The following is a 14,135-nucleotide window of genomic DNA, read 5'->3' as shown; positions in this document are numbered from 1 at the left end:
TTCTGCTGGGCTGGACACTGGAAAAGTCCCCCTGCATGTTGCCAGTGGGTACTGATCTCAACCCATGCACAGTCCATTGGGGTTCACCACCACAGCTGACATTCTGTTGTCCAACTGGATTGGCCCTCCATGCCCCTGTGAAGAGTTGTAGGGTCGCCATGAGGGAGCTATAGGGTTGCCATGAAGAGCTGCAAGGCCACCATGAAGAGCAGTAGGGTTGCCACGAGGAGTTTACTGTGATGGAGCTGTAGGGTTGCCATGAGGAGCAGTAGGGCCATCATGAGGAGCTGTAGGGTTGCCATGAGGAGCAGTAGGGCCATCATGAGGAGCTGTAGGGTTGCCATGATGGAGATGTAGGGCCACTAGGAACTGTAGGGCTGCCATGAGGAGCTGTAGGACTACCATGAGGGAGCTGTAGGATTGCCATGAGGAAGTTGTAGGGTTGCCATGATGGAGCTGTAGGGTTATCATGAAGAGCTGTAGGGTTGCTGTGAGGAGCTATAAGACCACCATGATGGAGCTGTAGGGCCATGAGGAGCAGTGAGGCAATGAGGATCTATAGGACCACGAGATGCTGCAGTGCTACCATGAAGCCTCTCTTCATCCTCCTCTGCTCTGGGCCAAGCAACCCAAGGGCCCTCAGCCCCTCCTCACATATCCAGACCCTTCCCCATCTCCGTATCCCCACTATGACCTCCCTGCCCCATGCGGATGCTCTGAGCTGGGCACAGACAGCAGCAGCAGTGATGGTGACGTTGCCCTTCAGCCTTCCTGTTCCTCCTGTTCCTGTAACCCCGCACACAACTGCATTCCTCCCTGCTGGACAACATGGAAATGTTTTGAGAGCGTCTTAGAAACCTGTGTTACTGCCAAAGCAGAGAAAAATGGAGACATTAAGAGAAATGTGGGGCTGAGGGCCAGCTCCTCTCTAATGAGAAGAGCTGCTCGGCTCAGATGTGCAGTTGCAGCTGTGCAAATCATTCAATTCTCTGTAGCTGGATTTGTAACATCTGCCTCTGTTTGGCTCATGTAAGCTGCTTTGGAGGCTCTGGAAATGGAAAATGGGGATTTTTAGGGGTGATTGGATCCTCTCTGTCTGGTCTGGGCGAGGGGTGGCCATCCCCTGCCAGTGCTCCTGCACAAAAAGGGAGATGAGCAGGGTGGGTTAGAGGGAACACGGAGCTTTGGGACATAAAATCCCAGAACCATGTAGGTTGGAGAAGATCTTCAAGGTCCCCAAGGCCAATCCCAGCACACACCACCATGCCCACATCCCTCAGTGCCACATCCCCATGGTTCTGGAACACCCCCAAGGAATGTGATTCCCACTCTCTGGGCAGCTGTGCCACTGCATCACCACTCCTTCAGAGAACAAATTTCCCTAATATCCAACCTGACCTCCCCTAGTGCAACACGAGGCTATTGCCTCTCATCCTATTGCTGTTACCTGGGGGCAGAAGCTGACCCTCACCTCACCATCGTGTCAGGTCATTGGAGAGAGCCATGAGGTCTCAGAAGGTGACAACCCTCCTCTTATCTCCTCTGCACCCAAATGAGTGAAAAAGTGGGAAAAGACCAAAGCAGTGGAAGGAAAGGCAATGGGCAGCAAAGCTGGGAAAACTCTCTCGATGAATACTGAATGGGTTTCATCCAGACCCAAAAGAGACACCAATCTGCTGGCTGGATTTCACACCACCTCCTCTTGGTCACTGACCAAGCTGCTGAGCTGACCCTGCATCCAGCCATGTCCATAACAAAACACTTCTCAGCATGAGAAAGTGCCTCGTGCCTGGCTTTGCCTCATACAATCAAGGAAGCATAGAATCTCAGGATGGAAGAGCTGCCCATTCCAATCTCAGGATGGAAGAGCTGGGAGCAGCAATGCCCGTAGGCCAATAGGCTGGGATGTCTCTGGCCATGGTGCACCAATCCCTTTGGAAGGAGATGATAACACTGATGGCTTTGGAGGCTGATGATGGGATGGCACTGTCATTAGGCATGATGGGAGCAACAGAGTGGAGCACAACATCCACATCCACATCAGCACCCACATCAGCATCCACATCAACACCACCATGCATTGTTGGGCACCAACAGCTCGCTCTGCCTGTGGATGCTATTAGAGCTGTGAAGCTATCTCAGAGCCAAGCCAGGCTGGATTAATTAAATCCCAGAGAGCCAGGCTTAACACAGCACATCGCTGCCCTTCCTGAGCTCGCTGCTGTCCCAGCAGAACAAATCCACCCTCCAAAGCCTCACCCAGGGGCTCCATCCCAGCATCCCTCCCCCACCCCCCACAAACACCAGGTCTGGCCTTCCTCCCTTATCAGGCTCAAATAGCTGTGCCGTGATGCATTGTTTTCCCTCCTCAAACAAATGACATCAGAAGAAGGAAACAGGCTGCTTTTTTGGCACAGAGGGCCGGCAGCAGTTGCTCGGCTCCAAATGCTCGTATCCTCATAATGCCTCCGCAGCAGCCACCACTTTCAGCCTTTAAATAATAGATGGCATCAGCTTGTTTCCCCCTTCTGCCTGCTTTACGGTCATCCCGGCCTCCTCCAGGAAGCCTGCCTGCAGATCTGGGGAGCCCATGCAGGAGTGGACTCAGGTGCAGGAGGAGGATCTGCCTTCCACCCACGGATGCAGATGGAGAATGTAGAGGGGAGCACTGGGGCTCACTTCGTGCTCACAGCAGTGAAATACCATGGGACGACCTGCAGACATCTCAGCGTGTCCTTTTCCATGGCTTTGCCCTACCCAGAAGCCACCCAGCGTGCCAAATTTGACCGGGTTTTTGCCCCAGGTGAGTAAGCTCTATAGGAAGGCAGAGCTGGATCTGGCCATGGTTTCACTCGGGCATTGGTGCTTTGCAGGGCACAAACCCAGTGCTGGTCCTCCAAAGCTTTCTGCAGGTTTTCTTGGGGGCTGTTTCATGCCAGGACAGAGCCCAGCACATCTCCATAGCGGGGCTGGAGGACACAGAGGATGCGATCCCCAAATTCGCATCCACTGCACCCAAAATCTACATTTCCAATTCAGGAACCTTGAAGGAATTCTCTTCACTACAGCCTGATTTGCCTGCAAGTTCCTGTAGACTCTCTGCTTCCTAGGGGGGTTTCAATGGGTCTGCAGCCCTCTGCAGGACAGGTCCTGTGTTTGGGAACTGCTCCTGAGAGCACCAGCATTGCTAAAATTAGAGCCCAGATGGCCTTGAAGTCCCACTGTCACATCATGTTCCCCATCCCTTCACTTCCCATAGAGACACAGCTGGCTCGTGGCAGGGGCATGCTGCACCAGCACCCATTGGGGCACAGCCTGGGGACATCTATTGTGGGACAGGGTCCCATACATGGGGGGCTGAGACAGCTGCCAGGCCCTGGTTGTGCTTCTTCAGATGGTTTCAGGCCTTTTTTTTCCCTCCAGGTCTGATTTGGGATTCCTTCACCCAGTGGTGTTGCTCCATGTCCTGGGCTGACTACAGTTCTGGAGCATCCCGGGGTGTAAGGTGGCTCACCAGGGCCATCCATGGTCCCATCACTGGGTGGGTCAGTGACATGGCCCCAGACCTGATCTCATCCATGATCTCATCATCAGAAAGGATCTGACCCCCAGTCCTATCCATGGTCCCACCACAGGAGTAGAGAGATTTCCAGCTGCAGTCCCAGAATTGTTCCCATTCATGGTTCATTACAGAGGAGGCAGCATCCTGCTCCATCCTAGCCCCAGTTCCATCCATTGTCCCATTTCTGTTCTTCTGTTCCCAGCCCTGGTTCTGTTCATAGTCCCATCATCCTGGCGGGTGTCCAGCTCAGACTTCAGCATCAGTCCCTTCCACCACACTCCTAGCCCTGGTTCCACCAATGTTCCTATCATTCTGCAGGGGTCCAGTTCCAACCCCCTTCCCAATTCTATCCATGCTCCCATCACCATGGAAAGTGGTCTCAGTGGGACCACAGCAAGAGGTGATGGGATCCTGCTCTCATTCCAGCCCTGATCCCATCTATAGTTCCATCATTAGAGTTGGGGTCCACCTCTGGTCTTGGCCATGATGCCATCACTGGAGTAGCAACCGGGAGACAATCTCAGTCCCAGTTCTACATTGCAGGGATCTGGCCCTGGTCCCATTCGTGGTCATATCACCCTGCAGGGGGATGTCCAGCTCCAACTCCAGTCCCAGCCTCAGCCCCATCCATGGTTTCATCACCATGGTCTCACCACCAAGCGGAGTTTCTGCTCTAGCCCCATCCTCAGTCCCATCTATGATGCCGTCATTGGAAAGAGAACTACCTCTCATCCCAACTGCAATCCCATCAGCAGAGAAACACTTGTGAGTTCAGCCCTGGTCCCATCCCTGGGGAGCCTGGTCTCAGCCCCAGCCCCCGCTATGATTCCATAGGTGAGGGGGAGAGAGTTATAACTGTGGTCCCAACCATGGTCTCGTCACTGGGAGGGTCTATCCCTAACCTCAGCCCTGTTCCTATCTACGGTCCCGTTACTGGGGGGGGGGGGGGGGGGGGGGGGAGGTGGAGTTCCGTTCCAATCGCAGCCCCAGCTCAGGTTCCATCGCCGAGGGATTCCAACTCCCGTCCTGTTCCTGGTTCCGTCACTGGGGGACGGAATCTCAGCCCTGACCCACGGTCCCATCGCTGGAGGAGGTGGGGGGGGGAAGGTCCACCTCCGGCCCCAAATCCCCTTCCAACCCCTCACGGGGGCGGTCTGCAGCTGCTTCCATCTCCGGTCCCGACCTCGCCATCCTTATTCGCGGGGCGGGGAGCCGGGCCCCGTTCCGATCCCACCCTTAACCCGGAGGGGAGGGCGGTGCAGCCCCAGGTCCGCCCCGTCCGTCCCCACGCTGCCGCCGGGAGCCGCGCTGCAGCCGCAGGCGGTGGGAGCGCAACGCGGGGTATGAGCGGAGCGCTGCGGGGTGAACGGAACGGATCGGCCCGGCCCGGTGAGCGGGGACAGCCGGCACCGAGCCGGGGGAGGGGGACGTTCCTATTAAGTAAAGGAACTAAAAATGCCTCCAAACCCCTTAAAACGGATCCGAAGACCGCAGCGGGAGGGCTACGCGGGCGCGGTGCGGACGGCTCGGGGTTCCACTGCTGCTTTCTGCCCCATTGCTCACCGCCTTAACCCGCTGGAAACTTTTTTACGCTCCGTCGCTCCGCTCCCCGGGGGGGTGACGGGGCTCTATACGGAAATTCCCCGTCCGCAGCTCTTGGGGTGCCCTCTTCCCATTCACCGCGGCTTTTCCTCCTTCGCGCTGCGTCCCGCCGTCCGTCCCCCCCCCCCCCGTCTCTTCGGGGGTCTTTTCGTTCTCTTTGCTCCCTTCTCACCTTTCTTTTTGGAAGCCTTTTAATTCCTTTCGGCACCTCCGAAAACACCTCCGCGCCGCGGCGTTGGGAGCGGGGCTTGGAGGTGAGGGGGGGGGAAGGGGAGCTTTGGGGGCGAAGCATCTCAGCGCTGTTTCTCCTTCGGTTTTCTTATCGCCTTTTCTTGCAAAACGCGTTTGGCGAGGCGCTGCTTTCCTATGCGAGCAGCGGCGGGGCTGCTGCCCTGAAAGACGGAGCGATGGCACTGCAGCCGGGCGCCTTCCTCAGTTCCTCATTTACGCCCTTGTGAACGGAGCTGTGCCCTATGGCCCTCAGCCAGCGGGGTGTGGAGTGACGGGATAACCCAGCATCCATCCCTTCTTCACCCTGAGCGTCCCCCATTTGGGAGTGATGAGCTGCAAACCCCTTTTGCTGCTGTGTAGGTGGATGCGCTCACCGTGTTGGGGTTCAGCCCTGTTTTGGGTTGAGCCCAACAGCTGTGTTATCTCCCAGCCTGATGTCATGTTGGTAGAATCATAGAACACCCCGAGATAGAAGGGACCTGTTGGGATCATTGTGTTGGACTCGATGGGTGATCCCTTACAAGGGGAGCGCTTGGAGTGGAGACCAAAGGATTAAATATGGGCCAGGTGCTGCTTGCCTCCACCCAAAGAGCTGGGAGCAGGGCCAGCCCAACAAAGGCAGCTTGAATTATGCGTGAGAGCATGTTCTGTTGGGTTTAATGACTTGTTGCTCATTTGGCTGTGGTTAATTGGGGCTGTAATGCGCTGCGGATGAGGATGGGAGGTGTTGGGACCACAAGAAGCAGAGGCTCAAGGGGGATAGATTCAGATTTGTGTGGATTCAGGGGATTTATTGGGGAGATTTTCTGCAAGCTTTTTGCAGGAGGTTGGGAAGGGATGGGGCAGGTGAAATGGAAGGGGGAACGGTTTGAAACTGAGACGGGGAGGTTTAGGTTGGATATGAGGAGGAAGTTTTTCAGCCAGAGGGTGGTGAGGCACTGGAACAGGTTGCCCAAGGAGGCTGTGGATGCCCCATCCCTGCAGGCATTCAAGGCCAGGCTGGATGTGGCTCTGGGCAGCCTGGGCTGCTGGTTGGTGACCTGCACACAGCAGGGGGTTGGAACTGGATGGGCATTGTGCTCCTTTGCAACCCAGCCCATTCTATCATTCTGTGAAATGCCGAGCCTGGCAGCACCGTGTGCACAGGAGGAGGAGGAGGAGGAGGAAGCTTATCCTCTATGGAGCCATCCTGGAGGGAAACAGAGCTGCTTGGAAAGGGTAGATGAAAAGCACGCTGGTTTGTGAGGCTCTGGTTTCAGTGTGCTCCCCTCTCCTGGCCATGCAGGCTCAGTACCATCTGCTGTTTCCTTTGGGTTACGGAGGATTTTGGCTGCACTCAAATGATGCTGGGTTGCTCTCTTCCCGACGTCTTGAGCAGCTCCTGATCCAGCGCAGGGATTTTGATGAGTCGATGGAACGCGTGCAATTAGGGCAGGGAAAACACCCACGCTGTCCTTGTGGCCTTTGCAAAGGAGCCATCAGGAAATATGCAGTAAATGGAGCGTGGTTTAGTCCTCCGGCACAAATGGTGCTTGTGCCAGAGGAGGCACCAGCAGATGCAAGGGGTTCTGCCAATGAGTGAATCCCCATTAATTACCAGGGACGGCCCATTCAACCCCACCGTGGCCACAATTGACTTGCTTTGGTGACTTGGGTATGAAATTTGATGGGAGGGCAGTGGGAAGGCTGAGAAAGGGGCCTGGAATTTGGTGAGTTGAGAATGGGTTGGAGGGGGCCCTGAGCTCCCTGCTGCAATGCCTGGTGTGGTGGTCAGCAACCCTGCCCACAGCATGGGACTGGGACTTGGGGGTCCCTCCCAACCCGAGCCATTCAGTGATTCATGTCCAACCCAGCACTCCTGTGTGTCCCTTGGGTGCCCATGACCTTGGCATGCGCCCTCCTCCGGTGACAGTCCCCTCCAGTCGATGGGATTCAGTGTTCCCTGCCCAGCTGGATCCTGTTACAGGAGCATTTTGGGATGTGGGCATCACATGGCTGTGCCCTCGGGTGTCTGTATGCCCATGCACATGGCTGATGGGATCACAGTGCCAACGTGCCACTGCCTTTCCATGTCACTGATCCAGACCAGCTTTGGGTGCCCAAACCTCAGCTCCATCCGTGGATGAAGCCATGCCTACAGAGAGAGCCAGCTGCTGTCACTAGTTTCATTGAGACTGGGCAATACTCTCACACATAAGATCTGATTTTTGGGTGGTCTCGTGTGGAGCCAGGGGTTGGATTCCATGATCCCTTAACTTGGAATATTCTCTGGTTCTAAGACTCCTGGATGGAGGAAGCCAGGCAGGGCGATGCCCTGAGGCTGCTGTGCGTGAGGACACCTGGAAAGGTGTGCAAGGACAACTGCAAGAAGGAAATCCTCCTGCCACAATCTCAGGAAGGACCAGGGGAGCTGGTGCAGCATCTGCTCCTCCCCAGAGTGTTGGGGTGGGTTTTGCTTTTGGTTGTCACTGAAGGATTTTTCCTTCTCAGTTCCTTCGGTTATTTCCATTGCTTTCTCCCTCCCATTGTCCCCCCTGTGTTGGTTGTGTGTCCCCTGCCACCCACTTACTGCAGATGCAAAGGCACAAGGCTGGACAGCAGCCATGGCCCTGACAGACACAGTGGGTTCTGTTCAAGGAATTCTGGGCAAAATTGAGGAGAAAAAAAAAATGAAAAGAGAGAAAAAAAAAAAGAAAGACTTTTGCATTTGCAAAAGGAAGCAAAGCGAGAGCATGACTGCAGGGACAAGGCTGCCTTGTGAGCAGGGTTCTGTCTCTGGTTGCCAACCCCGGAGCTCTGTTTGCTCATTTTTCCAAGGAAGGAGATGTGCAGATTGGCACATCCGTGTTCTCACAGGGCACAGTCCCCTCCTCAGCTCACAGATGCTCTCCAATGCGTTTTTAGGATTTCTAGTTGGGGCTACGGGACCCTGCAGGGAGGTGGGAATAGGGCTGGGAGCGGGAAGATGGGGTCTTCACAATGAGGGCAACGAGGCACAGGTGGTGCTGCCCCATCCCTGCAGACCCCCGAGGCCAGGCTGTGGGCACTGATGGAGCTGTGGGTGTCCCTGTGCACTGCGGGCAGTGGAACCCAATGGCCTTTAGGGATGCCTTCCAACTGCAGTGATTCTATGATTCTGTGGTTCTCTGATCCCTCATGCTCAGATAAAGGACACCTTCATCCCAACTCTTCTCACCCAAATTCCGCTCTCTGAGCTCCTGCTGTGGTTGCATCCCCCATAACCCCTGTTCCCTGTAATGGTGCAGCAGCACAGGGCTCAGCCCATCGCTTCACCGGAGGTCAGCCCGGTTTGTTTGATGGGAAATGAGGCAAATCCATTTTAATTTGATTCCTGGCTGACGAGCTGGCTGGGCGATCGTGTGTTGGCCGGGTCGTGGGCACAAAGGGGCCCTTGTTCCTCCTGGCACAGACAGTGCCAGACCCTGTGTGTCTGCAGACACTCTTTCTAGTCCATTTTTCTCCTATCAGCTGCTCGTTCCCATGCATAATCACTGTGGGTGGTTGAGCACAGAAAGGAGCATCTTTGCTGTTCTGTAGGACGCAATTTCTGCTTGGCCCTGGTGAGAAGGGAAGCTTGGGGCAGCTGGGATTTGTTCAAGGCAAGTCACAGACCCATAGAATGGCTTGGACTGGGGAGGACCTTAAAGATCATCTGATTCCTACCCCCCTGCCATAGATAATTGTAGAATGATAGAATGGCCTGGGTTGCAAAGGAGCACACTGCTCATCCAGTTCCAACCCCCTGCTGTGTGCAGGTCGCCAACCAGCAGCCCAGGCTGCCCAGAGCCACATCCAGCCTGGCCTTGGATGCATCCAGGGATGGGGCATCCACAGCCTCCTTGGGCAACCTTGGTTACCCCTCTGTGCCCCAGATGCAAAATGAGGATAAATAAGACTCTTTTTATGCACTTACCCAAAGTCCTCCACACTCAGGACTGCTGCTCACATCAGCTGTGAAGTCCTATAGGGATCCCATAGGGATCCACCTCTCAATCATTGTCACCTGCACTGAGCCGGCAGTGCTGGTCAGGCTGTGAGCCACACGTGTGGGCTATGTCTGTGCATAGCCTTTGGATGGACGTTGGGAGGTTGATGGCAACATCATCAGGAGGAGTGTAAATACAGTGCTGCAGCACTGGGTTTTCCTTATCTAAGTCAACTCTTCCAGGTATTTCTCATCTTCTTACAGCCTCTTTCCTTCCCCGTAGGGTGATGGCGAACCTATCAACTCCTCCAGCCTGGTCCAGAGTCATCAACAGCTCCTCTGTTGCAGGCAATGCTGACAACAACACCTACAGGTGTGTGTTTGATGAGGACTTCAAGTACGTCCTGCTGCCCGTCTCCTATGGCATCGTGTGCGTGGTGGGGCTCTTCCTCAACCTGCTGGCCCTTTATGGCTTCATCTTTAGGATCAAGACCTGGAATGCCTCCACCACGTACATGTTCAACCTGGCCGTGTCCGACACGCTCTACGTGGTCTCCCTGCCCCTCCTGGTGTATTACTATGCCATGGGGGACAACTGGCCCTTCGGAGTGGGTTTGTGCAAGATAGTCCGCTTCTTGTTTTACACCAACCTCTACTGCAGCATCCTCTTCCTCCTCTGCATCAGCATCCATCGCTTCCTGGGCATCTGCTACCCTCTGAAGTCCCTGCAGTGGGGACACGTCCGCTACGCCCGTAGGGTGTCTGTCATCATCTGGGTGGTGACCGTGGTTTGCCAATTGCCCGTCCTCTTCTTCGTCACCACCAGCATGAGACGTGGCACCATCACCTGCCACGACACATCCAGCAAAGACCTCTTTGGCCAGTTTGTCATTTACAGTTCGGTGATGATGGTGCTTCTCTTCTGCATCCCCTTCCTCATCATCATTGTCTGCTACTGCCTCATGGCCCGCAGGCTGTTGCAGCCTACACGGGGCATGTCCCGGCTCTCCCGATCCAAAAAGAAGTCGGTCAAGATGATAATCATTGTCCTGGTGGTCTTCAGCGTTTGCTTTCTTCCTTTCCACGTCACCCGTTCCTTGTACTACTCCTTCCGGAGCTGGGATTTGAGCTGTCAGACCCTCAATGCTATAAATTTAGCCTATAAGGTGACCCGGCCCCTAGCCAGCACCAACAGCTGCTTGGATCCCGTACTGTATTTCTTAGCAGGACAAAGATTTATGAAGCTCACAGGCAACAAAATCCCATGGAAGCCTCAAAATGAGATGGCAATGGGGACTGTGCCCAATGGTCCCCTGGGAACCAGCAACGACACGGACACGACGTCCAAGGAGATGAAATCCTAGCTCTGCCCCACACCCTGTGGCAGTGGAAGGGTTCATCCCACGTGTGATGGGAGGTGAGGATGCTTCAGGGCCAGAGGCCTGTGGTGTTTGCAGTGCCTTGGCTCCCATCAGTATTGCTGTTTGTAGCATGCATTTTCAGGGAGGTGATGCCGTGGTGACAGGGACAGGCTCCGTCCCTTTGCCTCTTTCCCTGCCTGTTTATCTACATGTGGCCCCTCCCCAGCGGTCAGCCTGGGTGACCTTCCAGCGTGGTTGTTGCAAAATCTGCTAAAATTCACACCCTGGATGCCTTAGACTGTTTTCCAAAGAAGAAAACGCTGCGTGCGAAAAAACCCCATAGAGAAATCAGTCTGCTTTCCTCCAGGTTCCCTGGCACATAAAGGAGCGTGCGTTTATCAGAAGTCTTCCCATGCCTTGGCAAGGGAAAAAAGACTTTTGATTCATGGGGAGTGTCAGCTGCGGTTGTGATAAACAGGTTGATAAAAGGTCAAGTGCAAACACTGCCTGCGGCGGGGATGGGACGCCCGCTGCTTTGCATCCCTGGGGAAATCATCTTGGAATCATGAAGGTCAGAAGAGCCCTCCAAGATCCCCAAGTCCAACCCCAGCCCAGCCCCACCACAGCCCTCGGTGCCCCGTGTGCCCCTTTCCTGAGCACCTCCAGGGATGGAGACCTACCACCTCGCTGGGCAGCCTGTGCCAACGCATTGCCACTCTTTCAAAGATTTTTTTTTCCTGTTTTCCAACCTGAAACCCCTCCCTGGTGCAGCTTGAGGCCATCACCTCTCATCCCATCGCTGTTACCTGGGAGAAGAGATTGACCCCCACCTTGTCACCACCTCCATTCAGGGCTGATGCTCTCTCAACTCCAGCCCCTTTCTGAAGGATTCCCATTAAAAGGGGTGCTGGTGGGGCGCACTCTCCATCCCATTGGGATGTACTGATACAATCAAGCTGGTCCCCGATTTCTCCAGTGAGGTCAGCATCACAGAGAAACACTGGTGTTCCCCAACAGCAACATTCATGTCTGAAAAGCTTGTAGGAACCAGTAGCTCTCTCTGTGCTGCTGCCTTTAATAGTCACCTCCAGCTCTGTGAAAGAGAGGGTGAGCTCTTTGTGCCTTGTTTTTAATCATCTTACAGGCGTCTCATGGTTCCAGCAAAGGGGTGAAGACCATTGCCCATTCCATTGGTTCAATATTGATGCATCCTATCACTGCTCCCCATCGCTGCCCAGAGATGTGGTGGATGTTCCATCACTGGAGACTTCCCAGGAGAGGCTGGATCAGGCCCTGGACAACCTGATCTACCTCTCCATATCTCTGTTCACTGCAGGGAAGTTGGACTGGATGGCCTTTAGAGGTCCTTCCCAACTCTTAGGATTCTATGATTTTCCCACTTGGAGACACTTGACATATCCCATACTGACAGCATGGGCCTCCATAGGGAAACATGGCAGTGCTGACTCTGCTCTTAGGAGCCATGCCTGTGAACACGGTGCTGAGCTTAACCCACAGCCCTGCGTGGATGTGGGCTTGCATCCCCACCACTTCAAAGTCAGCTGGAGGAAAGGGCCACCAAACCCTCCACCAGAAGGTCCACGTGGCCCTTCTCTCCCATTGCTGGGTTAAGAACTGGAGAGCCCAGACACGCAGTTTCCTGGCCCAGCCCTGCCACGAGGATGCTGATTCCTCACCCCCAAAAATGAAAATTGCTCCTTCTGCAGAACTGGTTGAGTCCTATTTCAGAAAAACGGCCCAGGCTCTATTTTAGGGTTAGACAAACACTTTTGGTCCCAGTTTAGACTGATTCCTCAGACCTCTTCGTTTCTCCCATCCCTCCTGCCTATGAAGTGGCTTGGTGGGGGTAAGGGCACGGAGATAAAGAAGTAATTCGGACATTCCTGTGGTCTCAGCTTGGTGGAATTGTGGTCCCACGGAGGGCTCTTGTCCTGACCCACAATATCACGGCCACAGAAGACAAAGGAGAGGACTGTCTCCATGCTGAGCACCATCAGCAAAGGAAAACAGAGCATTTGTAGGGTGAGTCATCTCATCCTGGAGAGGATTGTTAGGGGGGTTGGGTTAAGGTAGGCGTTGCACCTTTTTCTCCCCGTGGAGCTTCATGGGGAAAGTTACAGGCAGTCACTGAGGTGAGACAAATAATAATCACAGAATCATAGAATGGCCTGGGTTGAAAAGGACCACAATGATCATCCCGTTTCAACCCCCTGCTGTGTGCAGGGTCACCATGAATCCAAGTGAATCCATGAATCCATGAATCCAAGTGAAGCGCTGGGTTGGTACGAACCTTTCTCCCAGCCAGGTCTTGCCTGCTCACCCACCATTGCCCAAAAGCAGCATGAGCACCAAGCTCCGTGCTCTGAGTAACTCAATAAACCACGCTCCCAGCTCTCTCCTTTGCCCCTTTGGCACTCCCACCCTCACCACCACCTCTGCTATTGGGGTCCCAGTGGTTCTCCTCCAACGAGGTTCGGGCGGAGAGCTGATGGAGAGGGCCCGACTGGAACTGTTCATACAGGTTTTGTGTTCGTTTGTCAAAGCACTAACTTATACACACACACACACAGAGAAAAGTGGGTTTTGTGGTAATAGCTGTACATTTTTATTTTTGTAACGTGCAGACGTTTCTTAGAGTGAATAAATATATTTCTATCGTGAGCGCTCTTCTGCCATCTCCTCCAATGTGTACGGAGAAGAGGAGGGTACCAGGGGTAGAGGCTGAATGTTGTAGATGTGTTCTCTAGGTATGTTTTGTAGACATGTTCTGAGCTCCAGATGCAGTCAGATCCAGGAGGGTGAGATCCGACCCATGTCTCTGCAATAGATACCTCCAGCAGCGAAGCTGTCGAGTCCATGGGGGAGCAGACAACTTTTGTTTGTGCCACATCCACCCCCCAGCCCTGGTGGGCAGCTTCTCCAAGGCTTCTCCTGTTGAAGAACAGAAGTTCTCAGGTCCGTTTCTCCTAACCCATGTTCTTTCCCCTTCACCCAGCTGCTCGTGGGGCCACCAACAGCTCGTGCTGGAGTGAAACCTCTTCTTCTCAAAAACTTCCCCTTTTCCTCTGCAGAAACCAAGGGAGGGGGTTCCCAATGCCTAACCACAGCCCTCGTGAGAAAAGTGCCTTTTGTTTCTCACTGCAGTTCATCCTCTGCTCTCTGCCCAGCCCAGCACTCGCTGTGTATCCGTGCTCAGGATGCATTCATCCCATTGGATGAATTTATTGCAGGCTGCAATCAGATCGTATTGAAATCTGCCTGGCAATAACCCGGGCAGCTCAAATCCCTTCGCTCTCATCCTCATTCCAGTTTCTTCAGCCTTGAGATTAATTCTGCTCCTTTTCACAGCGCCTGGTCTTCTGGCAGTATCACAGTGACATTTGCAGGAATGGGATCCCATGGAAAACGCTCT

The 14,135-nt window shown here is 54.3% G+C and overlaps 1 protein-coding gene across 7 annotated transcripts; it reads left to right on the top strand.

Annotated features, from left to right (window-relative positions):
- Nucleotides 1-2,783: 2,783 nt before the first annotated feature.
- Nucleotides 2,784-13,384, top strand: P2RY2 (purinergic receptor P2Y2). 7 transcript variants are annotated; one of them, XM_090134280.1, is made up of 3 exons: nt 4,675-4,951; nt 9,606-9,714; nt 9,826-13,384. In XM_090134280.1, the coding sequence occupies exons 1-3, from the start codon at nt 4,906-4,908 to the stop codon at nt 10,703-10,705; spliced, it is 1,035 nt and encodes a 344-aa protein (XP_089990406.1). In that variant the 5' UTR covers nt 4,675-4,905; the 3' UTR covers nt 10,706-13,384. The 7 variants fall into 7 exon arrangements, with proteins under 7 accessions (XP_089990404.1, XP_089990405.1, XP_089990406.1 ...); XM_090134278.1 differs by lacking the exon at nt 4,675-4,951 and adding an exon at nt 2,784-2,803 and having other exon boundaries at nt 9,625-13,384; XM_090134279.1 differs by lacking the exon at nt 4,675-4,951 and adding an exon at nt 4,544-4,655 and having other exon boundaries at nt 9,625-13,384.
- The last annotated feature ends 751 nt before the right edge of the window (nt 13,385-14,135 follow it).

Source organism: Phasianus colchicus, chromosome 1, assembly GCF_987193195.1.
Source record: "Phasianus colchicus chromosome 1, bPhaCol1.hap1.1, whole genome shotgun sequence".
Classification (NCBI taxonomy): domain Eukaryota; kingdom Metazoa; phylum Chordata; class Aves; order Galliformes; family Phasianidae; genus Phasianus; species Phasianus colchicus.
The sequence above is the reverse complement of the archived record's forward strand: the minus strand, read 5'-3'. Positions and strand labels throughout refer to the sequence as shown.

Bases quoted from the DNA above. Each gene is read 5' to 3' on its own strand.
- P2RY2 (XM_090134275.1), top strand. From the start codon at position 4,906: ATGAGCGGAGCGCTGCGGGGTGAACGGAACGGATCGGCCCGGCCCG. The intron at 4,952-9,605 runs GTGAGCGGGGAC...ATCTTCTTACAG, and splicing joins GAACGGATCGGCCCGGCCCG to CCTCTTTCCTTCCCCGTAGG.